We start from the raw sequence: 25,432 nt of genomic DNA on the forward strand, positions 1-25,432 counted from the left end.
GAAGAAATCGTGCAAATCACTGTGATTGAAGGAAGAGAAACTGAGGAGAAAGCCAAAAGATAATAATAGGCCAGACCACATCCGACTTTGTGGGCCATTATAAGGTGTTCTAAACAAACTTGAGATCCATGAGCAAGTTAAAAAGGAGAAACGTCATCTCTTTATGTTTGGACTTAATAAGTTTATGAATAAATGTCTGAACTTTGAGAGTAGTGCACATAGAAATTTAAACTCACTGGGGCTGGAAAAAATCATTGAAATTGAACAAGTAGACAGAAAAATTAAAAGACCCAAGGACCGTCTAGCGTTTGAAGGTTGAGAAGAGCAGGGACTAGAGACCAAATTTGTGGAATAAAAACCAAGAAAAAGTGAAGAAACTTCCAAGTAGAGAGGGAGGAACAAAGTTGGGTCAGCTGTCACCAGTAACCAACTACAATGTAGCTGAACATTAACATTTGGATCTATTGAATGGAAATCATGGCCCTTGATTAGAACAGGTTGAGCCTGACATCATGGAGAAGAATTGGCTATAGCAAGTGTAGGCTTTTTTTTTATCAAGGAGTTCTATTGCAATCTAAGGCAAAAAATTGAGGTAGAACCCAGCAAGAAGGGTGGGGTATTTTCTGCCCCACTTCTGTTCCCTGTCTTCATTCCTCCCCTTCTAGTCCTACCTCCTCTACACAATAGGCCTTGTCTACCAGATAGGTGTGGTGGCCAGGTAAGCATCAGCTAGATATACTGGTTCAACCAGCCTAGGGGAATGTTGTCCATGTTCTCACTATTGGGATATGAATGATTAAAGAATTAAATAAGGAACTAAGTAAATGACATATGACATATACCATGGACTAACACTCTGATCTAATCCACCAAAACTTTCTTATGCTCTTTGAGGTAATTGTTAATTCTAAAATTTTCAAAGTAATCTTTCCTTGAACATATGGTTATAGACTACTGATAGATTTGGCCATTTGTATAAGTATCATTTCTTAAGTCTGACATTTTTAACTGGCCAGCTTCCATTCCTTTCCAGCTTTTCTTTGATTGGTGCCAAGCAAATCCATGCCACGAAGAAAACTTTAGATGATGGTGCCAAGATTTAAGAAACTGGAGTTTTATAATATGCTTAATTTTATCAGAAAGGTCGAAATGAATGAGTGAGGCAGGTACTTCAAGGGTGGCCGGAAGGATAGGGGACAGTGGGGAGCAATAAATGTGTGTCAGATATGATACTGAGCCCAATTAAATAGGTGAGGAGCAGTAGATATACATGTGCCCTTGAGCAAAATCCAGAAACTTCTCAAGTACTTTGTGGAACCTGCTTTAGCCTCAAGGCCCCTACCCCACCCCAATCCCAAAATGTACTCCAGAAATTGACTTATATACAAGAGACTTCTGTGGTTTCAATATGGTTTTGTCCCTTAAAGGGTTCACATACTGGAAACTCAACCCCCAATGTAGTGACTACAGATTGACTCAAAAATAACCCTCTTTTTCATACAAAATAACCAGTCCTCAGGCATTTCATAAGCGTTCACAAAATGGCCTAAACTTCATTCCCATCCCAGTGGGCCCTAAGGACTGCTGTTGGATGTAAATGATGGGAGCTGAAATCTACTGTTTCCTGAGGACTCCTGCAGGGGCCATTCTAACCCACACATCTGGATTGATTTCAGTGAGCCAGGAGAATATATTTCCTGAAAAGAGGTCCAATGCCCAAGCTATCTCTAGCCTTAGAAGCTGACTGAACCACCTAAGCCCACCAGAAATACCTATATTCTTTATAGGTCCACTGAAAATGACTTCCTTCTTTTACTAGAAGTTTGAAGTATATTTTCTTTGTTTGGGGCTTTTTTTTTTAACATTAATTTCTTGTTAAATGAAAACCTTGGTTATTAGGAATCTTTGAGCCATTTGATTTTGGATCTTCCATTTCTGTCAACCGACTCAATCAATACACATCTGTAATAGTGCCATCATACTCTTGAGTCTTTTTCAAGTTTTGAGCACCCAATAATGTACCACAAAGGGTACCACAAAGCCTTAGAGGACACACACACACACAGACCCAACCTGGCCTCATTTGTGGAAATGAGGCTAAAAGGCTAAAAGCAAATGGCTTCAAAATGATTACTGTGTATTGGGAATGTTAGCAATTCTGGGAAAACAGATACTAACCCTGTAAAATGAATACTGTAAGGCTCCAGGTCTAGGCACTTATTTCAGAATGGGGATGGTAGTACCAGAATATAGAGTGAGTATTGGGTTTATTTTACCTTGTGTAGTTTTTGAGCCCTGTTTGTATACAAAGTTGTTTATAACTTAAATTGTGTGTGTATGTGTGTGTGTGTTTCTTGAGAGAGTGGGGAACAGATATTTTAGCTCCACCCCTTCCAAACTTTGTGTAAACTTAAGTCAAACATTGCTTGCTATTTGAGGTAGTATATTTGCTTGCTCAAACTGCGATGATGATAGAACTTAGTCAGTTTTATCATTACAAATTTGTTTTTCTTGCCATCTGGATAATGGAAATAAAGGAACATGACTGGACTCTGATGAAGGCCATCTTTGTATCTGGCAAAATAATGTCTTTGCTGTGTATGTTTATATGACAGAGCCATCTCTCAGATATTTTATCAGGGCACTAGTCACTTCACCCCCATGGATTCACCTAAAACTAATAGCCTCATAAAGATGTGGCTGCAGATGTCATCACAGTTGTGGGGGTTGGAGTTTCAGCTTTAGAATATTTGGGGTACACTTATATTCCCCAGGGAGAGTAAAGCTATAGGAAATGGCCAGTATGGTGTTAAGGGTAAAACCTACTTCTTCCCAATACTTATATTTGAAAATTATCATTGTTGGTAGAAAAAAAAAATACTTCCTTTCCAAAAATAAAGATTTAATAGTGGAGACTTTGATGGCTGTGTATTGACCATGTATTTCTTGAGCGTTGTGGACAATGTTAATTTTAATGCTGACATAATCTTTCATAGCACTGTTCCCCTGGGAGCAGACCAGATTCTTCTACGTGGTGCTCAGTTAAGAAATACTCAGTGGGTCCATGGGATAGTTGTTTACACAGGACATGACACCAAGCTGATGCAGGTGGGACTTTTATCTTTTTGAGACTAAGTCTTTTGGAAATTCATGATTCATTACTCATGGTGCACTTGGACCAAACAGAACAGATCTGCCATTGGATAATCCTTACCCTTACACCACACACCCATATTGGGAACAAGATGGACAATATCTTGAAATCCCTTCCCAGTAAGAAGGCTCGCTGCACATAGAAACACTGAGAAACTTAGCCCAAGGTCACCTGATACATCAACACCCAATGAATGGTGGTGTGTGTTAATCTATGACATTTTCCAACTAGTGGTCACTTCAAGTTGCCTGTATAAGAGTGTCTGCATTAAAATATCTGTATCATGTTTTTATTATAATGCACTGATCAAGTTTTAAACTTGGATCTTTTTCATAAAATTTAAAGAAAAGTATAAGCAGCCATTTTTTTTCATGGCATTTCTGTACAAGGCTGTTTTTGCCATCTACTATCCTGATGTTTCTATACACCCATGGGAGCTTCATCTGTACATTGTAATACATTCTATATTCAGTAGTGTGACAAGTATAGGAAACTCACTTTGAAATACTAATTGGAGTTCCACTCCAAGGACCAAGTGTCCCTGTACATCATATAGCTGTGAAGATGCTGTCATTACAAGTGAGATGGTTGGTAGTGCACCTACCCTGGCCATACTGTATATTCTATCATTTAAACTGGTTATGAGGGATTTCCTTTCCTGTCCTGAGGATGCTCGGTTAGCACCAGTCTACCTTAACTACCCAATCACCTCACCTAGCAGAGAAGCACCCTTGTCCTCTGTTGCATAGGTCAGGCTTGCTTCTCAGACCTCCTGTCTCTACCTCCTAAGCCATCCTGCTGCTGCACCCAGTTCTCTGTTACTGATTATAGATGGTAGGACTTGAATTACTGCTGTATGCAGTAAGACAGTTGCTAAATGGCACTAGAGATCCTTTAGATGCTGAGGTTTTTACAGGGCCATGAGCCTTTTTCCCCTGCCTCTTTTCTAAGCAGAGGCACGAAGTAGATGCTTTGGAAAGACCTTGTTTGCTTAAGTAGCCAAGTACATCTTAACCTGCCTGACACAATCTGCAAAATGAGTTTTACCCCCACCCCTTCTTTCTCTCCTTATTTTACAACCTAGAAAAATGTGTACATGGTATAGTGATCATAAGAAAAAAAGGTGACAGCCATGGGCACCTTATTATACTTGTCATGTGTTTGGAACAGTTTCCAGCTCAAATCCAAATACTGGTTGTGACTGTGTCACCCTCATCAAATACTAAGTAAGCAATGCTAAATTGTGCAATTTTTACCATTTGTTTTGTTTTGTTTTACAGAATTCCACAAGTCCGCCACTTAAACTCTCCAATGTGGAACGGATTACAAATGTGCAAATTCTGATTTTATTTTGCATCTTAATTGCCATGTCTCTTATCTGTTCTGTGGGCTCAGCCATTTGGAATCGAAGGCATTCTGGGAAAGACTGGTACCTCCATCTACACTGTGAGCAGTGATGTGCTGGCTTGCTTATTTTCCCCTTTAAGTTAAATCTGCATTTGTTTCTGAAAAGACAACTTGTAGCTAAGATAGCTGGAGGTTTTATCTTTATTTTTTACTAGATTTCTAGAAAAAAAACAAGTAAAATTTAGGTTCTCAAAACTTCAAAATACTTAAAAACATGCCTCCACTCCATAGTAATATAAAATGCTCTATAAATATAACCATTAACATGATACACAAAATAAAAACTGCCCTGTAAAATATATTAAATGTGGCAGTTAAACTTGTGAAAAGAGATTATGTGTGGAAGAAATTATGCGTATTGATTATATTATGAAAACATGATTTACATGCTTTAAAAATGTTTGAACTGAACGCGCTGTCCTTCCTCCCTCCCTGCCTCCCTCCCTCCCTTCCCCCTTTCTCTTTCTTTCTTACTTTCTTTCTTTCTTTCTTTCTTTCTTTCTTTCTTAATGTGCTTTTCTTTGAACTCAATAGCAGAAGGTTTATGAAATCGTTCATCTTGTTCCAGGGAAAGCAGTTTTAATAGCTTCCGTCTGGAACGTGTATTCTCTTGCTGTTCTGGTATTAATGTATCCCCTCTGGGTATTTCTAGGAAGTGAGTTTGCATTTCCTTGTGATGAATACTTAGTCAGTAAATACTTAATATCCCCAAAGTGTGAAAACAAATTCCAGTAAAAATCTTATAGGAAAAACAATAACAACAAAAAAATATTTTAAAGTTATTTTTATTACATTTATCTAACTTTTTATTACATTTAGTTAGCTTTGCAGCTATTCCAAATTATTTACAGTTGTTGATTTATTATTTCAGCTTAAAAAATGTTATTGCTGTAATCAATTTGTGTATATTCCTTACAATATTTAAGTCTTCCCTGTTTCATTTTCCTTATTGAAGAGGAAGAAGTTAATTTACTTCGGAGACTAATTTACCTAGAGATGAATAATGTTCCTGCAGCTAAGGATACAGCTCAGTATATATCCTATAGTCCATGCACAAGGCCTCCCAGAGACCTGAACTGGAAAAATAAGAAGTATTCTTACAACTAGATTATTCCAGTTGCTATTGGGTTTGCTTTCAACCCACGCTTTAGTCTGAAAATGCTTTTAAGAATTAACATAGAAGTGGTTCCATCCAATTGAAAACTTGCATTTACAAACCTTCAATCCTCCTAATGTCTCTGAACTTCCTTATAAGAGCACGATTTACAATACCAATAGCTAGAGCACTCTGCACTTCTCTTTCACTCCTGGTTTTCCCCAATAAGGTTTCTCTGTGAAGCCCTGGCTGTCCTGGGACTCACTCTGTAGACCAGGCTGAACTCCAGAGACCCACTGGCCTCTGCCTCCCTAGTGCTGGGATTAAAGGTGCCAGGTTTCTTTCATTTTTAAAGAGCACTGTGGGGGTCTTAATAGGGTTAACTGTTGAATACAAATACAACTGTAGCTCTATGTCTTTGGAACTTGGTGCTAGGACATCAGGAAAGGTTCATAACCTGACAGATGCCCAAGCCATTTATTTTAAATGACCCATTGTTTGCACTGTGTGTATTCTGTCATATACTGTAAGCCAAATCCAGATTACTTAATATGCATGATGCAAAGTGTATTCTGCATAGGTGCTTATTATACTGTATTATTTAAGGAATAATTAGTTTATACACATTAAGTACAGACAGAAATTTTTAGTCTAGAGTTGGTTGAATTCCCTGATGAGAGACTCTCGAGAGGATGACTAAACTTGATTCAACACTGAAGGAGGTGTTTGAGAATCAGGATATGTTCTTAGCAAAGTCTCCCTCGGCTTGTCTAGACTTGCTATATAATATAGGAAATTCTTGTGCTCAGGTTTTCTTACTGCAGATATAAAACTGTAAAGGATGTTCTCCCTCCTTCCCAACAGATGGTGGCGCTAATAATTTCGGACTGAACTTCTTGACTTTCATTATCCTTTTCAACAACCTCATTCCTATCAGCTTGTTGGTTACATTAGAAGTGGTAAAGTTTACCCAGGCATATTTCATAAATTGGGTAAGTATGAATTTGTATAATATGCCAACTTCCTAAGTATGTATTTTTGTCTTTTTTAAAAAATTTACTCTGATAGGGTCTTTTGATCCGTGGAGGTTAAAAACAAAAACAAAAACTGTAAGACTCAGTTATATGTTGTTTTTGTTGTTTTTAAGCCTAATATAATTTTAACATGTTCTCAGAATCAGGCAAAATGGTTACACCAGACATCCTGAGGAAAACTGGTGTCTAGTTCAGGAAACCTGTTTGGGAACACACAGTGTCTGTAGAGGAAAGATACCCTGTGTTTGGAATGGTAATATCTATCTTGTAGAATCAGTCTCATAATTTACCACAGAAGCAACTTTGTCTAGTCACTGGGCTTCCTGGAACTCTGTTTCTGGACACTTACATGACAACGACAAGGCGTTTTACCTGAATCTCACAGTATTTGTACAACTCGGGAATCTGTTTACATGGCAAAGGGCTTTATAAGCACATAACTGTGCTTATGCCAACATGATTGAGGAATTTTTTCATCCATCTAGTTCATTTTTGACAATGTAAATAACTTCAGTGAGCATGGTTTTTCCATTTGAATTATTTACTACATTGATGTTTTAATATTGGTGATATGTGTTAAACACCTGTCTTCTATATATTTTCATCAAATATTGTTTTGTTCTTTCAGTTTTATCTTAGTTAACATTAATGAATTTGCGTGCATTATATCTCCAGGCATAATTTGCCAAAAAGTTGATTTTTTTTGAGAAATTTTATTTATACTTTTTATGTTCCAAACTCATCTTAAAGCTTTTGATATGAACAATATTGGGAGTTTAAAAATATAACCAAAGATACGTTTGTATTTGTTCATTGTCTTCTTGTGGTGAGTAATATTGCCTCTTTCTTGTCTTTGGTAAAAGATCAGTGTAATTCAGGAATTTGAAATGATCAGTGGGCATAGTTCACTCTCCACAGGAAGTATGTGCTGAAGAATTGAGACATATATACAGATAATATGAAGTTAATGAAGGGCTCTCATTCACATAAATAATAAGGCAAATGCACTGTGAAGATCAAATGGCTACTGAAGCCCTTATTTTTTTGTGTAAGATTCAAAAGCTATTATTGGTTTTGAATAGTTACATAATGGTAGTGTTGAGTAAGCCTGGCAGGCTCTTGCTTTTTTTAAGCACCTTCTTAACTAGCAGAGATTTGTGATGGCCTTGACAAGCCAGCTTCCTCCTTGGGTGGAAATGAGAACAATAACTGTCTCTTGGATTCTGCTTCTGGCCCTTTGTCTAGAACAACTGTATGTTCATATAACAATGCAGTATGGATTTCTGAATGGTAGCTTTGAAAACATTTAACCTCAGCTGTCCTGTCACACCTATTTTTGTCACACTGTCCCTCCTTTCCTCCTGTCTTCATTTCATATGGCTTCGAGAATAATCTGTGTGAGAGCCGTCTCTTCTCCTCTCTCAACATGACTCACTTGGCAATTGTCTGTCTTCCAACATGACATGGAAACTCAAAACCTGGTCTAGAAACAGAGACAGGAGGATGTAAAACCCAACAAACTACAACCTTGACTTGTTAATACAGTATTCTGCTGTAAAAACTCTTCGATAATGGGGTTGGACATCGGGGTCAGACTTCATGGTCACTAGGTACAATGCAAGTTCAAAGAAATATAAAATTATACCTCTTTTGATTGACTGTCAAGTACTTGAAATAAAAGAAATTTAGCATGAGAAGTTCAACCAGATGTGCTCACTTAGCTAACTTTTCCTATTGCTTGAAGAGCTAACTATATGAAAACATTAACTGCCTTTCTAGCAAATATCATTAACAGCTACCTCGCATTACTCTAGGGAGCACTTTGTGTTTATTGTATTAAATTAACCCTGACTGGAGGCTAAGTTTATTGAGAATGAAGAATGGGAGTAAACTCTCTGTCTCTGCAAACAAGATCTCACCACCATATTCTCCTGTTCTAATGAAAGTGAACCATTGCCTGCTGAATGCTTTTCAGGACACATACCACATAGAGTCATGTTGAAAGCAAGGAACTAGAGTGATTACACAGAGCTCAGCTGTCAAATGGTGACTTGTGAAACACGAAAGAACAAAGTCATTTCTTTTACTGATCCAGTCCCCCAGTACTTTGTATTCAAGGATGTCACTTACTTATTTGTAGGATCTAGACATGCACTACGAGCCCACAGACACTGCTGCAATGGCCCGGACATCTAATCTGAATGAAGAACTTGGCCAGGTAAGCTCTTACTGACACAGCTGAATCAGAAATGAAGTTTGGTAGAATTTCTGCCTTATGTGTTGACTTCAGATGAAGTAGCATCTCTTCATTTTCCATTGTGTGAATAATCCACATAAATGCATTTGTTGATGCCTAAAATACAGTGTTCATATTTAAGAGTAGAGTCTTAAGACACTAAAGCAGATTTTTCTTTCAAGGCAAGATAATATGCAAACCTAGGTGTATTTTTTAGGAGGTAGTCCTAAAAAATTAGATGTAAGGTATTGGCTGGTTTTGACTTATAAGAATAGTAAAGGAATTGTTCGTAACTTTCATCCAGATGGGAGGAAAAGTGAAAGTTGTATGAATCTAGTCAAATAGGAATTTGGATTAGATTTATAACTCACACTTCATTAATACATACAGCTTTGCATCACTCAGGGTTGTGTTCTGAGCAGTGCATTGTCAGGTGATGTCATCTTTATGTAAACATCCTAAAATGAACTTCCACATGCTAACAACTATGGCCTCAGGAAGCAATATAGTCTTGTGATGTCTACATCATGCATGCATCCTTCATTAACTAAAGCATTGTTATGTGAATATATATTCACAATCCATTTATGGGTACTAGCTGAAAAGGGAGTTGTTTTTTTTTTTTTTCCTCCTCTACTTTCCAACTCATACTATTCAAATTGCATTCAGAACAGATTATACTGTTCCTTACTAAATTAGACAGCATCTGAAGTTAACTGCACAAGCTATTGCCAACCCTAGAATTTCCTGTTATATTGAGAAATGCTGGTTAGGTATTCGTGCTATGTATGTTTGAAAACAGCAGTGAAACTTTCTGCAGAAATTCAGATTTTCCTGCAGCAGATTTCTCTCTGACTCTAGTTTTTCTAATACATATTAATTCCTGTATATAAAAGAATTGATCACTGAAATACTAAAAGAGCTGAATTTCTCCTTAAAGAGTGTAGTGAATGCCATTCTAGCAGCCATTCTATCCCCACAGTATAACAAAGTTGACATTTAAAGAAAGTATTATATAAGTACATTTTCTGCCCTCTCTAAAAAATTTCTGAGCAGGATGGATACAACTCATGTGTAGGCGCTTGCCTGATATGCATAAGATGGACATTTTAAAGCCCTGAAATATTAATTAGGATTTTAAACTTGTTTGTAGGTTAAATACATATTTTCTGACAAAACTGGGACCCTGACATGCAATGTGATGCAATTTAAGAAGTGTACCATCGCAGGCGTGGCTTATGGGTGAGTGTGTTCCCGTTACTTGGTGTATGACATACACATTTAGTTAATGCCATACGTTTGCAATATTTGGAAATTCTTGTGCAAGGAGGGTTCGAGTTTTTTGTTTTTGTTTTTATCTAGAAAGCAGTTCTTTTTACTTTGGGGTGGATCGATTGTGTATTTTACAGCTGGTCTTGCTTTCCTCGGAAGATGATATGGGGTAGAGACTAACTGGCAGTTCTTAGAGTTTAGGGTTTTTAAGGTCTCCATCTGGCCCCAAGCCAAGGTGCAATGGAGATGTGTGAAGACGCTGTAGTGAGGCCTTGGTCTGTCCTAAGTAATACTGCATTGCTTTGACAATTACTCTTGTTTTACCTTTTGTCATGTCTCCCCTCTGTAGTCACAGAGCAATTTAAAATTCTGATGATGGGAAGGAGGTAGGAAAATGAGCATCTTCACTCTGGAGAACAGAAGTGTTAATGTCCTTCAGATTGGGTGTGGCATCCATTTAATTTATTTCTTGTTATAATTATGCTTCTCTAAACTATTCAGAGACACACTCCTTCTGGTTGAGTGGCCTTAGCAAATTTTGCAACTATCCTTACCTCAGTGCAGCAAGTAAATATTGATGTCTTAATTACATTACTTGCTTTGGGTGTTGCTGGCTTGCACACTCTATTTTCATTCATACTTTACCTTTAAGCAGCAAGTCAGTGGAAAAGGGGTGTTCAATTTTGAAAACATTTTAAACTAAATGTATTATTCTGCGAACAAGAGCAGAGCCTGATAGGCTTGTTTCTGAGGGAAGGAGAGAGTTTTATTCAAAACGACTTCAACCTGTGGATACAGGCTTTTCCTGTGGATGGCTTTCCACTGAAGAAATTTGTAAATTTTTTTTTTCTCTTTATCTGAAGCCTGATAGTTCTCAGAGAAAATAGCACTCCCCCATGATCCCCAGAATTTTTCCTGGAGCAGGACATTCTTCATGCTTTCCAGAATACTGAAAGCCACACTTCAGCTAGTTAAGCTACTTCCCAGCATCACACAGGGCTTGTACATTTGTGTTAGTGCCCAAAGCTCTCAGTGTGATTTTATGTACATATAAATTCATATATGAATTCCTTGAGAATTTCATGCAATGTATTTTGATCATATCTACTCCCACTTCAGCTCCTCCCAGAGCCACACCTCCCCCTTATTGAATAAAGTTCCAGCCTCATTTATCCTTATCGATTACTGGAGTGTCAGCATTGTAGAGGCCTGGTGATATACTAAGGATTTGGAGAAACTGACTTTTACTGACCACATGTTTCTATCAACAGGGTAGCCTTGCTACCTGATCCCACAGCTGACACACAGAGGAGTCACAATCAGCCACCTTACTATGGGCTTTCCTCTGAATCCTCCTGGGTTACAGGAACCTACACAAGTTCCCATTTATACTGTAATTCTGTTAAACATGAGGAGTTAGTGCAGAAGATATCCCAGTGTTCATCCCCATCAGACACTCTGGAAATGACAAAACAAGAGAAAGTAACACATTTTAGATGCCAACAAGTAAGTTTGCAGTTTACAGCTCATCCTTCTTTGGGCTCTCAGTAAATTCCTGTGCTGTCTCATTGTATCAGCTAGAAGGTAAGGGCTGTGAATCTCCCAACAGTGGAGTTTGTAGTTAGTTCTCCTGTATCCTGAAATTTTGTATGGATAGTGTATTTAACACCAGTGTTTCAGAATTTAGTTTTAATAAAGTTCCTCTTGTTTCACTTAAGGTTTGCCTCAAACCTTGTCTGTTTGAATTTATGACAGACAATGAAATTCAAAGATTGATACATAGTTGCCAGCAATGACATTTCACAGCCATCAGCTTTGTAGTAAAGATGCCTCTGTTTATACTTACTGGGTTTTTTTCTTAGATTATCTTATGGGAAAGCTGTAATTAAATATACATAAACTGTTGTCATTTATAAATTTAACTTGCTACAATCTAGAAGTTATACCTTTAAGCACTTAGAAAAGTGTCAGTGTGCAGGTTACAATATGGGGATGCCTGTGTTATCACAGCCAGTTGACTGTGACTGTGAAGATTTGAAGAGTTTTCCTTATATCCTATACTTGTCATCAATTTAGTCTATACTCTCCCTGGGGCTAAAAACAAAACAAAACAACAACAACAACAAACAACAGTCTATTAAGTAACCTGAACAGTTTTTTTTTTTTTGTTTTGTTTTATTTTTATTTGGGGGACCAGAGATTTTATTAGTGTTAAATTATTTACCCTTTTCCTTTGGGTAAAACAGATGAAGATTCTTAAAGACTATCTGTACTGACTTTAGTATGGGAATAGTTTACATTGCAGCTTTTTTTAGAAGCATGTTTGGTAGGAAATTCTACAACTCTAAGGAGAGATTCACTAGGAACATCTGCAGTTATCATACACCTAGCCCTAAGGACTAGATTATAGTCAGTTCATGTATCTGGTGGCCATCCATGAACTTTTGTTTACATACAACAGATGTTGATCTGCCTCCTTCTGCAGGTGGTTCTTTGTTAAGTAATAGAAACCTAAATAACAAGAGTTAATAGGTATTAATTAATTATGAGACAATAGTATCCATGGCAACTCATACAAACAAGTCACCGGCTACCCACCACCCTCTAGACAGCACTCAGCTTCTGACAGAGCTGCACTAGACTCAGGGGCAGGCACTGTAGCCCTCATGTTCAGGGGCTGGTAAGCCTCATGACTTAGGAAGCACTAGTTCCAGAGCTGGTGTGAAAGCAGCCATGAGAAGGGCACAATACCAATGCAAGCTGTCAGGACCTTCTCCATGGGCAGGGTACAATACCAATACAAGCCATCAGGAACTTCTCTAGGAACAATACCAATGCAAACTTTCAGGACCTTCTCTGGGTATAATACCAATGCAAGCTGTCAGGACTTTTTTTACATTGTTTTCTGCTTGGACAGTTAGTAGCACTCCCCTGAACAGTGCAGGGACAGGAGCCCAAACTTTGAGGTTAATCACAAGTGGTTGTTCTTGGTACTAGAGCCCATTTCCACGGTGCATTGCCACAGGTCAGCACCTTTCCTGGAAATCCATCCCAGGATGGGCAGGGCAAGTGCTTCCTCCTAAACAACACACACATGCCCTTGACAGGAAAGAATAGTGGGCTAAAGGGATCCCTTTCATTGTGACTGCTAGATTAGAGGGAATGATGCCCCTAGAGGAAATGCAATGTTTTGGAAGTAGACCTTGTCATGGCTAGGTTAAAAGTGGCTAGGCATTTAGGGAGTTAATGAATTCTTTAAGCTCTAGCAGCTTATTATATTCATCAAAAACCATGTATGTACTTTAAACTCTACCTATTTATAGAAAGTCTAATTTAAAGGGGAAATACTGAATTATTATATGTAAGGAAACAACTGGGGAATAAGAAAATCTACTCTGGCCAGGCGTTGGTGATGCACACCTTTAATCCCAGCACTCGGGAGACAGAGGCAGGTGAATCTCTGAGTTTGAGACCAGCCTGGTCTACAGAGCTAGTTCCAGGACAGGCCCCAAAGCAATACAAAGACACCCTGTCTCAAAACAAAACAAAAGAAAAAGAAAAAAAAAAAAACTACTCTGATGTGTATTTGGGTGTTGTATGCAAGTTGGAATAATTGTATCAGGGGATCTTCCCCATGCTTCAGTGGGCTTGTGGGTAAAATTAAAATTTTGAAGAAAACATCTTTCAAGGTTAAAAATTACTTGATGAATGGACCATTTTAAATGTCAGTGGTACCATTTAATCAAACAAATCCAATTAAAAGTTACCATGTACTTTCGTATGCCCACATAGGAAGTTACTGTCTCAAGGCAGTCAAAGTTCTGATTTTTTTTTTTTTTTTTTTTTTTTTGGCCTGTGATTGTGCCCTAGGTGACTAGCATGTTTGTATCATTAAAACACTGTTATGGTTATAAATATAAATGATTGACTTCCTACTAGCTTTATAGCATATGTTTAAACAGCTATAGTCAAACATATTTATTACTAAACTTTGGCTTCTGTGCTTTAGTCAGTTCTGGGAAACGGAGTACCTTTGTTAAGTCCACCTGGTTACCATGAATCCTCATGTTCTGCTCACTGTACTAACTACCATTCTTCCAGATCCAACTAAAAGCTCATTTTCTTAACTTTCTAGAAACCCGCCTCTCAGCACTTCCCTCATTCACGGTTTTGTGTTTCCAGCCTTTCTGTGATTATTTTACCCTCTCTTTCTGTCCTTCCTCCTGAAGCCATGTCCCCGAACCTGAGGATTATGGGTGCTCGCCTGAAGAATGGTAAGCTATGTGGTACTTTGGTCTCCTTGAAAGGTTCTGTTGTATCTGTCGCTGTGTTAACCAGGCTTCCCTGGGCACACAGGAAACTGTCTTCACAGCTGTTGGGTGATGATGCTCTGTGGCATGTATTTCTCAAACTTTGTTAAATATCTTTGGATTTTCTATAGAAAAACCTTCATAAACATATTCTAAAACTTTAAAGGTTGCTAGAGCCTTATATTATTTATCTATAATCTGTACGGATCCATTCCAAAGTGCCCAGGCAGGGAAAACTCCATGAACTCTCAGCTACAGCTCTTAAAGCTTGCTTATGTTTTTAGCTCAGCACTTCCCCCTTCTGCCCGAGCTATCGAACAGATAATGCTGGGCCATGAAGGTGCAGTACAAGTTTTCTTCTACCTTGTTCATTATTTGGAGGCTGTAAAATGAAGATACAAGTGCTCTAGAACTATGCTGCCCGCAGTTAACAGTAAATGCAGATTAATTCATTTTAGGGTTTTTTTTTTACTTTTTATTATTTCTTTGTGAATTTCACATCATGCATCACGATGTCAGCAACGGTTTAGATTTATTAATGCTAGCATATTATCAGTTTAATTTCACTACTATGGGAAGTTTCTAGGATTTTGTTTTGTTTTACTTTAAAATCCTTTCATCCATGCATTTACATTTTTATCTAGGGAAATTTAGTGTATTTTGTTATTTGTATGAGTTGTCATGATTTGGTAGCAAATAAAATTTAAGAAATTCTGATTTCTTTAAAGGTTTTTTGAGAATATTGATTTTTGAGAATATTGAGGCTTTCTTTTATTTATCGGATTTTATGTGACTAAGTTATATTACTGCTGTTAATTGAAGTCCAGTCACAAAATAAGCTTTCAACCCACTTAGACTTTATCTCAGTAGAGCTTTGATAAGAGTTTTTAGTAAAACCCCAGTCAGTGCACACGGCTACTGATGGAGGCAGGTCTCCCATTCATGTGAAAGTGGTACGGTCAATTACACAGAGCTCCCTCCCATACAGTCTGACACCTGTCACAGCTAACCAGCTCTTAATATTGCTCAGGGTGCCAGAGCACATTATCTTTGGTTGGTCATTCAAGCTAAGCGGAGCATACACCCCTACTTATTTGGTCCTGTGACTCTGTAGTTACGGTTTTTACTGTGGGTGCTCTTTGACTTGTGGTCAGTTACCATCTGAATAAAGTCCTTGTGCTTTTTAGAACCTGTGTGTCTTTCCTCTTGCTGTGCCTATAGCACCGTAATCCTACTCATTTTAAACCCTTTATTTTCTAGTCAGATTATGAATATAAACAGCTTCAAACAAGTTAAAGGTACACATAAAACACAACCTGAATTCTGTCTGCTTAAAGCTTGCCCATAAGTGACTTTAAAAAAATAAATAAATAAAATAAAGTATCTTTTGGGGGAAATCTGAGTTCAAATGAAATATTCCAGTTTTTTTTTTTCATAAATGGTATATTTTCACTTGTCGTTGAATCTAAAAGTAGTTAAACACTAGAAGGCCTGAGCAGTCTAAGGGACCTCAGACAGTGGAACCTGGATGTATTCCTGGTGCACAAAAGGACCTTGCGAACACATCCCCCATGGAGGGATACTCCCTTAGCCTAGAGACAGGAGAGAAGTTCTAGTCCCTACTCCAAATGACGGGACAGATGTAGATGACCCCAACTGGAGGGCATCACCCTACATGTGAAGTGGGGGGGGGCACTGGAGGGGAGGGTGGTTGGGGGGCATGAGAGGGTGGGAAAGAGGGAGGTAGGGAAGGAGGGAGGGATAGGGAACTGGGATCCATATGTAAAATTAAACAAACAAACAAAAACACCAGGAAAGACACTTGTCACCTTTATGGCAAAGGTGCTCTGTTTGTATACTTGGGTTCTCCATCTGTAAAGTATTTACCTGTAGGCTTGTAAAGGTGGGGGTACAGTTTTGTGAGGCTCTGTGTAGGGTCGAGTGGAATGGCCATGCATATGAACTCTGGGTTTTGACCACTAAAGTTCAGATTCTGACCGGACCTTCAAACGGGTTGCTATTTGCCCAAGTGGCCTCATTGGAAGACTGTGGTCACCACTAACGCTTACCTCAGTGGGAAACTTTGAAAATTAACTGAGCTCTAGCCAAAAGGCTAGCACTGGTGGCTCTCGCTCCTCATCATATATTTGACATGATCATTTTCAAGTTGATAGGATTTAGACTGCCAGTGAGCACTCTGCCCAAGAATCCAACCAGCAGACCTGGGAGCCAGCCTTGAGCCCAGCTGAGCCTGATTACAAAGGGTGTCCGTTACAGCACACACCTACAGACTTTAAGAGCTTGTGTTTCTCTTGGAGCACAATTTAGCTTTGCATTTCAAGTCCCTCCCCTCCCTGTTTCACTTAATGTTTTCCTAACTGAAATCTATTTCAGAAAAGTTGCTGAAGTTTCAAAGGAAGGGCAAGTAGAAGGGCTGCCATCTGGCTGAGTGGAGGAAAGTTAGCTTGGAGCTTCACATGTGACTCCGTTCTTTCAAAAGCTGGGCATTTGTCCTGCCTCATCTAACTGTGGCTGAGAAAACCGAGATCAGATGTGGTCTTGGCAGAGCCCCGTGCTCTGGGTATCTGACAATGCCTCCATGTTGCTCCTCTCTTCCACAGGACAGAGTCTGGAAGACTCTGTCACTGAAACTCTGGAAGTCATCCCCTCAGTGGCTGCTTGGCAGCTTCATTTGGAAATAAGTTAACTGAATGACGCATAACAAACTTGGAGCTGTGTACGTTTGTTTAATCGTCCTGCTTGAAATGGCACCCAGTACAAAAATGTCAAGAAAATCCACATGTGTAGACTACGTGTTTATATTTGGTTCAAAAAGCAACCTTATAATACATCGGCCCTTTCAAATATACACTCTTGCTATTAAAGATTGGATGATAGCTGAAATTCTCTAAAATATATTAATATAGGTGGTTTGCTGAGAAAATGGCTTCCCATCATGTAGTCACTCACTCCAAAATTGGCATTGTTTTCCTGTTACTGCCCAAAACATCAACTTGCATGGAACCTTGCAGACTAATTCCTTTCTATTAAAAACCATTATCTAAATTGATATGATAAATATTTAAAGAATTAGAGAGAAAACCACCTTTTACTTTCAACACCCATGTAATCATAAGGTCTGTCTATTTTCAAGAACTGTATATACCCATAACTATTTTCATACACACACACACACACACACACACACACACACACACACACACACACCTTTGGGAAGTTTACCCGTAAGCAGAATCAGCAGATGTCCCCGTCAATAATTTTAAATGTGTGCTCTAGGCCAGTTTCATCCCACCTGTGCCTCTACAATTCTACAATTATCATTCCTTTTCTCTTAACTCTTGGATACAGTCCTTGTTTTTCTAGTAGATGACAATGGGGCAAACGTCCAGAGACAATTTCTTAATGTCGGCCCTGCCTGCAGTCATTTCAGGGTTTGAGATATTATTACAGCATCTGCAGTTTACACTAGTTTCTCTTTTCTGCGTGGTTATTTCCTCATTTCATTCTAGCCTATAATTGTGTGTGGAGTGAGTGGCATTTATTTACTCTGCTGTAAAAGGTAGGCTCGCTGAGCCATTCTTCCAGGCATGCCCTTATAATAATGCGATCTAGTGCACACCTACATTAGCGTCAGTCTTCAAAGTAATCCCCTTGGCAGGCTGTTTATTCAATGGTGCAGACTTTCACACAGCGTTCTATAACTCCTCTTTTGTTATTGCCTTCAGAAATACCTGTAGTCACCCAGGAAACTGAGTCTCATTACTTTGATACAAACCAGTCATTATCTAGCAAAAACAGTGAATTTAATCACCCATTCAAATTCTTGGACTTGACTCTGGGTTACAAATTCATGGCTACAATTTAAATCTCCCAGCAAGCCATTTTGATTCCAAACCAACAGGATCTTTAAAATCATGGAACTACAGACCCTTGGTGGGGGAAAGGAAGAAGAGAAAAAGAGGAGGAGGAGGAGCAGGTGGGGGAGGAGGAGGAGGAGAAGGAGGAGGAGGAGGAGGAGGAAGAAGAAGAAGAAGAAGAAATCAGTGCTCTGACTGCTGGGGCCAGAAAGTCCTTCAGCTGTGGAGGAATGGTCCACTAGGTTAGAGAAAGGGTCAGAGAGGATGCCAGTCTAACAAACTTTATTCCACCCTGTTCATTGCCTCAGAAAACTGCTTCATGCTGCCAAAGGAGCGCTACCCTGTGTTGCTCAGGAGACATAGCACTAATCAGGAAACCAACCTCCACACAGTGGTTGTATGGTGGGCTGTGAGCTTGTCCAGGCATACTGTGCAAGTGCTATTCCAGTAGCTTTTTACATCTAGCCCATCACACAGTATCTCATGGAGCATGTGTCCATGGCTGATTTCCAAAACAGAAGAGATTCCAAGACGCTATTAATCAACACATATCGCTGAAGTGTTGACGAGAGAAAATTACACCTTTCTCCTGGGATTGAGATTATTTTGTCTTCAAAATTGAATCATTTGGGTAGAAAGAGGAGTTCTTGCCCAGCTAGGACTCTGTTTCTCTGTGATCATTTCCATGGGTAATTATTATGTGGCTTTAGGTGTTAGAATATAAGCATAGCCAAGAGTCAGTCCAGATCTTTGGAACAATGATTAGCAGTGTTCACCAAGTGTTTCTGTACAGTTTATCCTGACAGCATCACCTAATCTCACTATGGCTGGAGCACTCTTGCCTGGTGGTCCTTGTTGCTTTCTTGGAACAGCTTAAGGAAAAATGCAAGAAGTCTTCTTTCAAAGCTTGGAAAGTTTTATGGGCAGCAGAAAGTTGAACAAGAGCGAAGGCATGAAGGGAAGACCTGCCACCTAGTGGTACAAAATCTAAAACACACTCTTAACTCTAAGGAAGGCAAAAGAAACAAGCCACTCTGAGGAATGCCAGTAGGAAACTGAGAGATGTAAAGAAAGAAAGGCAAGACACAGAGCCTTGTGGATAGCTTGCCAAAGAGTGACTGGGAGTGAGTAGGAGCTGCCCAAGAACAGTGTGTGAGGTTCCCACAAAGGCCTGCTGCTTAGGGGGAGGAGCTACGGAACTTGGAGCTCGAGGCCACATAGCATTCCCTATGGAGGTTCCTGCATGTGGGAAACAAAAGTACCCAGCCAAGGGCCTCATAAGTCTTGGATCCAGTCCTTACCCCATCCTTGAAGCTGTTCACTAAGTAATAATAGTAGTAATTCTGGAAGACAGGAAGAAGACCCAACTGTCCAGAGACCTGAGATAGGACCATATGTGGTCATGGGAGAATAACTTGACTTTGGTCACAAAACCAGGGAGCAGTAGAAACTTGAGGTTAAGCAAGGTCCAAGAGTGACTGGCTGGCCACAGACCTGTTCCCAGAGGGGCATCTAGGGGACTGTGTGTCCTTCAACCTTTGACTAGAGGAGTCTTGCCAAACAGCTTCCTGAGGAAAGTTGATGATTGTGGATCATGTGATGAGTGTGGAGACGGAACTGAAAATAACATAGGTCCCTTCCGGCCTGACCTCAATTAAGAAACACACTTGTCCCGGTACACACCTGGCCAATATAAGGGTCCCCTTAATAGCAGCCCTGCAGGTGGTGGATACAAAAGTAGATGTGTCATGTAATGGGCAACTTGCTGTCTCTTTGTTCACACTTGGTTGCATTAAGAAAGAAAAGAAAAAAAAAGAAAGAAAGAAAAGGATCTGTAAGGGGACACTAGCTGGTCTTCCAGAGGTCCTGAGTTCAATTCCCAGCAACCACGTGATGGCTCACAACCATCTGCAATGAGATCTTGTGCCCTCTCCTGGCCTGCAGGGATACATGCAGACAGAACACTGTATACATAATGAATAAATAAATTTCAAAAAATAAAAGAAGAAAGGATCTTTAGAACCTCTATTAAGTTGTACTTAAGTTCGGATTCTTCATTGTTTCTCAGTCTTGATGACCCTTTGTTTTCTAGTCAGATTATGAATATAAACAGCTTCAAACAAGTTAAAGGTACACATAAAACACAACCTGAATTCTGTCTGCTTAAAGCTTGCCTGGAGATTTCTAATTTTTTTTTTTTTATGTGTAGTTAGATTTGTGTTGAAAATTGGATATTTTTATCTCTATAACACTGAGTTCTAAGCCAGAGATAATGACCCACACTTACGATCCTAGTACTTGTGAGGTTGAAGCAGAAAGATTGCTGGGAATTCAAGGCCAGCACAGGATACAGTACCAGGATAGTCAGAGGCATCAAAACACTATCTCAAAGGGGAAAAAAAGTAAAGCAAATGCTAGGCACAGACCATCAGCCCCAAATAAGAAATTTCCCGAGAGAGAGAGAGAGAGAGAGAGAGAGAGAGAGAGAGAGACGCACGCACGCGCAAGCACATCCATATCATTGAGGGCATGTGAACATTATCCTGTGTACTCGGGACATCTGCACTATTCATTTGAAGTTTGCCCTGCTTGCTTCTGAACAGTAAAGCCAGCCATGGCCTTCCTGCTGCTCTGAGCAGACATCTTACTTGCACTAACCTGCTCCCCACTCTCACTGAAGTGGTAACTTTTGTAAGACAGGGAAAAACAGTCTTCATCGTCACACCCCTGCTTGTGTCTTTTTTTTATGTGCACGTTCATAGTGTGTGCATTTTGATCTTGTGTACTGTATGCATATATTTCAAGTGGTTATCATGGATTTGTTCCTATTTTCGGTATGTGTTCATTAGCATGTAGCAGCTTCAAAGGAAATCAGAAAAGCAAGTTTCCCCTACTTCTTCTGTCTTAAAGATCTTCATTTCTATTTCTAAAAATAACCAAAGTGACCAATTCTGGGCATATCTTTCTATTGTAGACTTATTCTGTTATAGCTTTATTCTACAGTAAACATTCATTTCTCTTGTGTTTTTGTTTTTTGTTTTTTAAGAAAGCATACGTTGTTTTGTATCAGCTTTTTATTTGAGAACAGCCACAAGTTTTCTACACTGTATCTCTGTTTACTTCTGATGTTCTTGCTGAAGCTCTTGAGGGAACCTAAGAGACAGCAGTTCCCTTCTGGTCAAAAGAATGGAATCTCCCTTCTTCCCTCAAGAGTTAACCCGATCAGTCAGTCACCTGAAGAGTGAGTCACCTTCAGTATTGCTAAAGAAATGAGAGGCATAATTATTACTTAATGAGACAGCACACTTTTTCTCCCACACATTCAGGAGAAGTAAAGCTGCAGCCATGTAGCTGTGACACCGGCCCTCTTTTCTGAGGCCTTATTCATAAAAGCATAACTTTCCCTTCTCTCTCTCTCTCTCTCTCTCTTTCTCTCTCTCTCCCTTTCTCTCTCTCTCCCTTTCTCTTTCTCCTCTCCCTCCCTCTCTCCCTACTCCTCCTCATCTGTACTTGTCTTGGGCAGGGCATGTTTTCCCAGGTCTTTCTTATTCTTTTCTCTTTTTTTCTTTTCTTTCTTTTGTTTGTTTGTTATTGACGTGGTGGTGGTGGTAGTGATGGTTTTTGTTTGTTTGCTATTTTGAGACAGGATCTCACTATCTAGCTGTGGCTGTTTTAGAATTCACATGTAGACCAGGCTAGCCTCCAACTCACAAAGATCCACATGCCTGGCTCCCCCACCCCTTTATTCTTTTCTAAGTTTCAACCCTAATCTACACTCTTGCCGTGGCTTTTAGAAACTAAGGCTTGTTCTCTTCCCTTTTCCATCTTATTCTTCTGGGGGTGTACACAGATATAGCTCGCTGCCCTGGGGTTTGTTTGTTTGACACTAATAAAATTTCCTCAAGGTTTCTTCTGAGTCTAGACCTAAATTATTTTATTAACAAGGATAAGACTCCAGAGGAGAGACCCCATTTTCCCCTGTAACAATATTTGAACATTGAAAATGTACTGCACAAAAAAAAAAAAAAAAAAAAAAATGTTTCTTCGTAGACAGGAGAGAAGTCCTAGTCCCTACTTCAAATGACTTGACAGATTTACATGACCCCATCTGGATGGCATTGCCCTACATGTGGAATTGGGGTGGGGGGAGGGGAGGGGAGGGTGGTCAGGGTGCGTGTGAGAGGGCAGAGAGGGTAAAGTGAGGGAGGGAGGGAGGGGGAACTGGGATCGACATGGAAAATAAAAAATAAATAATTAAAATAAAAATGTTTCTACATGCAACATTTCATAGCAAGTAAATAATTATTCCTAGAACAGGAGTTACTAGATCAAAGGACATATAGTTTACTCTTTTTTGGCTAGCCTCAAAGTTACAATCCTCCTGCCTCAGCCTCCCTAGAGCTAAGGTGTCACCACACATTATCTCCGGTTGCCTTTTAGAAACTGTATGGACCAATTTCCATTTAAAAATTGCTATTTCTTTCTTTTTCCACAATTCTAACAGCACAGAGTTGACAAACTTTGTTTTTGTCAAATTGATGTTTATCTTGTTATGAGGCTAGAGTGAATATCCGATCAGGGCCACTGATGTTTCCTTCTCCATGAGTTGTGGGTTTCGTCTTCTTGCCTGGTGTTCTGTGTCACTGTTGATCTTGTTTTATTTTCTCCATGAGGAATAAATCTGATCTCCAGATCGGATAAATAAGATTTTTTTTTCCCAATTTGTTCTGCAGCTTTTGATTTCCCTTCATTTTTTTTTTCTGAGGAAATAATTGTCATTGCACAATCAGCTCTATTTATTAATATCTGTGTGATTTGTTTTCTGACTGACACAGGAAACCTAGGCATCTCCCATAAGTGCTTTTTAACAAACTGTGCAGGATTAAGATGGAGACTGCAGCTTGACCTTATTCTGTTTTCTTTTTTATTTTCTGATTGTTTCAGTTTGAGTTGAGTTTTAAAATTTTTAAAAATATCTGTAGTCAAGGTAGTGATGTTATAGCTCATTGGTACACTCTTGCCTAGCATAGCAGGCTGCAGTACTGCAAACAAATAATAGTAAGTAAATAAGCAGATCATAGTCTATGCTATGATTAAAACAGAAGCATTATTGATTAGGCTGGGTACCTTCTGAGTTTTCTCTTCATTTTTGTCTAATTAATAAATAATTACTTACAATGTTGTGTGGCTTTAAGCTACAAGAAGCTACCTATGATGCCGGGAGCTAGCCATGCTTTCTCTTAGCTGGTCCACACCCTGCTTGTCTGTCTTTGCCACCATGTTTTTGTCTCTTTATGAGCAAAGTACCACTTGAAATTTTCTAAGGGGGGAAAGAAGATGTGATATGTTGATGTTGGCTTACATTTTTATATGCAGGCAATGTATAATTCCTATAGTTTTGAATATTTATATGCTTGGCATAGTTCTTATTTTTAAATAATGTAAGCTTCATAATTTTTTGCTTATTTTTTCTTTTTACCAAAAATAGAAATTTTGTAAGATTAAGGGGTGTAGTGATGACTCTGTGCCTGAATCATCCTAGTCAAGCTATGTTGCAAGAGAATGAGTTGCCTGTGGTTTCCCATGGAAGCCACTTGATAGAAGGGAGTTCTTATTTAATGTTACAGAATTAGTCAAGGACCGCAGAATGGGGTCTGTCTGTGTAAGTATTTCAGTCACACATCAAAAGTTATTTAAATACTTTATAGAAGTTGCATTACTAACAGCAACTGAGTTTTTTTTAAATGAATGAGTTCTTGGTAAGAGTAATAAGACACATAAGATTTAAGAAGACTTTTATTTGTAACCCTTGGAAAGAAAATGTATTCAAATCTCGAGACATGACTATGAACATTCCCTCATGTTTTAGCCTCCCCAACAAATAAAAATAGAGCTGTGAAGCAATGGATACATTTTAATATTTTATAATATTTTACATATTGTATAGTTTATATATTATATAAAACATATAATATTTTATAAAATCACAAGTAATAAATGTTTACTTTTATTTTTACTGCATTTATTCATTCTTTGGAAAGAGGTGTGTGTGCCATTGTGTACATACGAAGGTCAGAGGATAGTCTGTAAAATCAGTTCTTGCCTTACACCTGAGAGTTTCAGGGACCAAACTCAGGTCATCAGGTTTGCCATCAAGTGCCTTTTCACACTGAGCTGTCTTATCAGCCTAATAGTAAAACTATTCTTTATAAATGATAATGCTTATAGGAGAAATGTGTTTGTTTTTCTTTGTTTTTTATGTATTTATTTATTTTTATATAACCAATTCCATTTAAATGAAAACAAACATTTATAGAAAATCTTTGGGAATTTGGGCGTTGTTCTTTCCAAACTACTTCCTGCTGGTAAGGGGTGCTGTCATGGGGGATTCTAAGAAGATGCAGAAATCCTGGCTGCTTTGTCCAGCTGTTTTGAATGTAGGATCACCTGGTACTCTGTTTCAGGCGGGTCTAGGGGTGTGATTCTCGATTAGAGTGTTTGTTTTTCTACCCACCCACTGATAAGTCATTTAAAAGTTACTGGATTCCCATACTTAATACTAAACCAGTAATACCAATGATAATTTTGAGAATCCTTAACTACAACCTGCTATTAAAGATATCGTTGATAATATTGATAATTAACCAGCCAAACACTGGTATTTAAAAAAAGGAAACTGTATAATATTACAAGCGCTCATCGATTTTACATCATCAATTTGGGGGAGGGTACTGGTCATATTATGTTCTTCTTTCTTCAGTGATCCTGCCCTTTCAAACTGTGGTTTAAAGATGTAAAACTTGACACATTAGCATTGTCAAAACTCTGTAACTTAAAATTAAATTGTGATTAAAAACTTCTAAGATTATGGTTACTTCTTTGTTGGAGTTTTTCCTCAGTCAATTCTGAGATGTTTGCACAGAAAAAAAAAGTTTATGTCTATATTTTCAAGGTGCACTTCAAAGATTGATTCTTTCAAGTATTTCAAGTACTTACATGCTCCTTTTTTTGGTTTGATTTTCTTAAATGCATGGTCATAAGATTA

The 25,432-nt window shown here is 38.7% G+C and overlaps 1 protein-coding gene across 5 annotated transcripts in view; it reads left to right on the plus strand.

Annotated features, from left to right (window-relative positions):
- The window catches only part of Atp8a1 (ATPase phospholipid transporting 8A1), a 215,289-nt gene that overhangs the window by 72,069 nt on the left and 117,788 nt on the right, over nt 1-25,432 (plus strand). For 4 of the 5 annotated variants that reach the window (XM_051198447.1, XM_051198445.1, XM_051198444.1 and 1 more), the window contains 6 exons: nt 2,997-3,108; nt 4,435-4,600; nt 6,522-6,649; nt 8,832-8,909; nt 10,081-10,169; nt 14,429-14,473. In XM_051198447.1, coding sequence (XP_051054404.1) covers nt 2,997-3,108; nt 4,435-4,600; nt 6,522-6,649; nt 8,832-8,909; nt 10,081-10,169; nt 14,429-14,473 — 618 coding nt within the window. The remainder of the gene's footprint in view (nt 1-2,996; nt 3,109-4,434; nt 4,601-6,521; nt 6,650-8,831; nt 8,910-10,080; nt 10,170-14,428; nt 14,474-25,432) is intronic. The other variant, XM_051198446.1, reaches the window with a different exon arrangement.

Source organism: Phodopus roborovskii, unplaced genomic scaffold (assembly GCF_943737965.1).
Source record: "Phodopus roborovskii unplaced genomic scaffold, PHOROB, whole genome shotgun sequence".
Classification (NCBI taxonomy): Eukaryota; Metazoa; Chordata; class Mammalia; order Rodentia; family Cricetidae; genus Phodopus; species Phodopus roborovskii.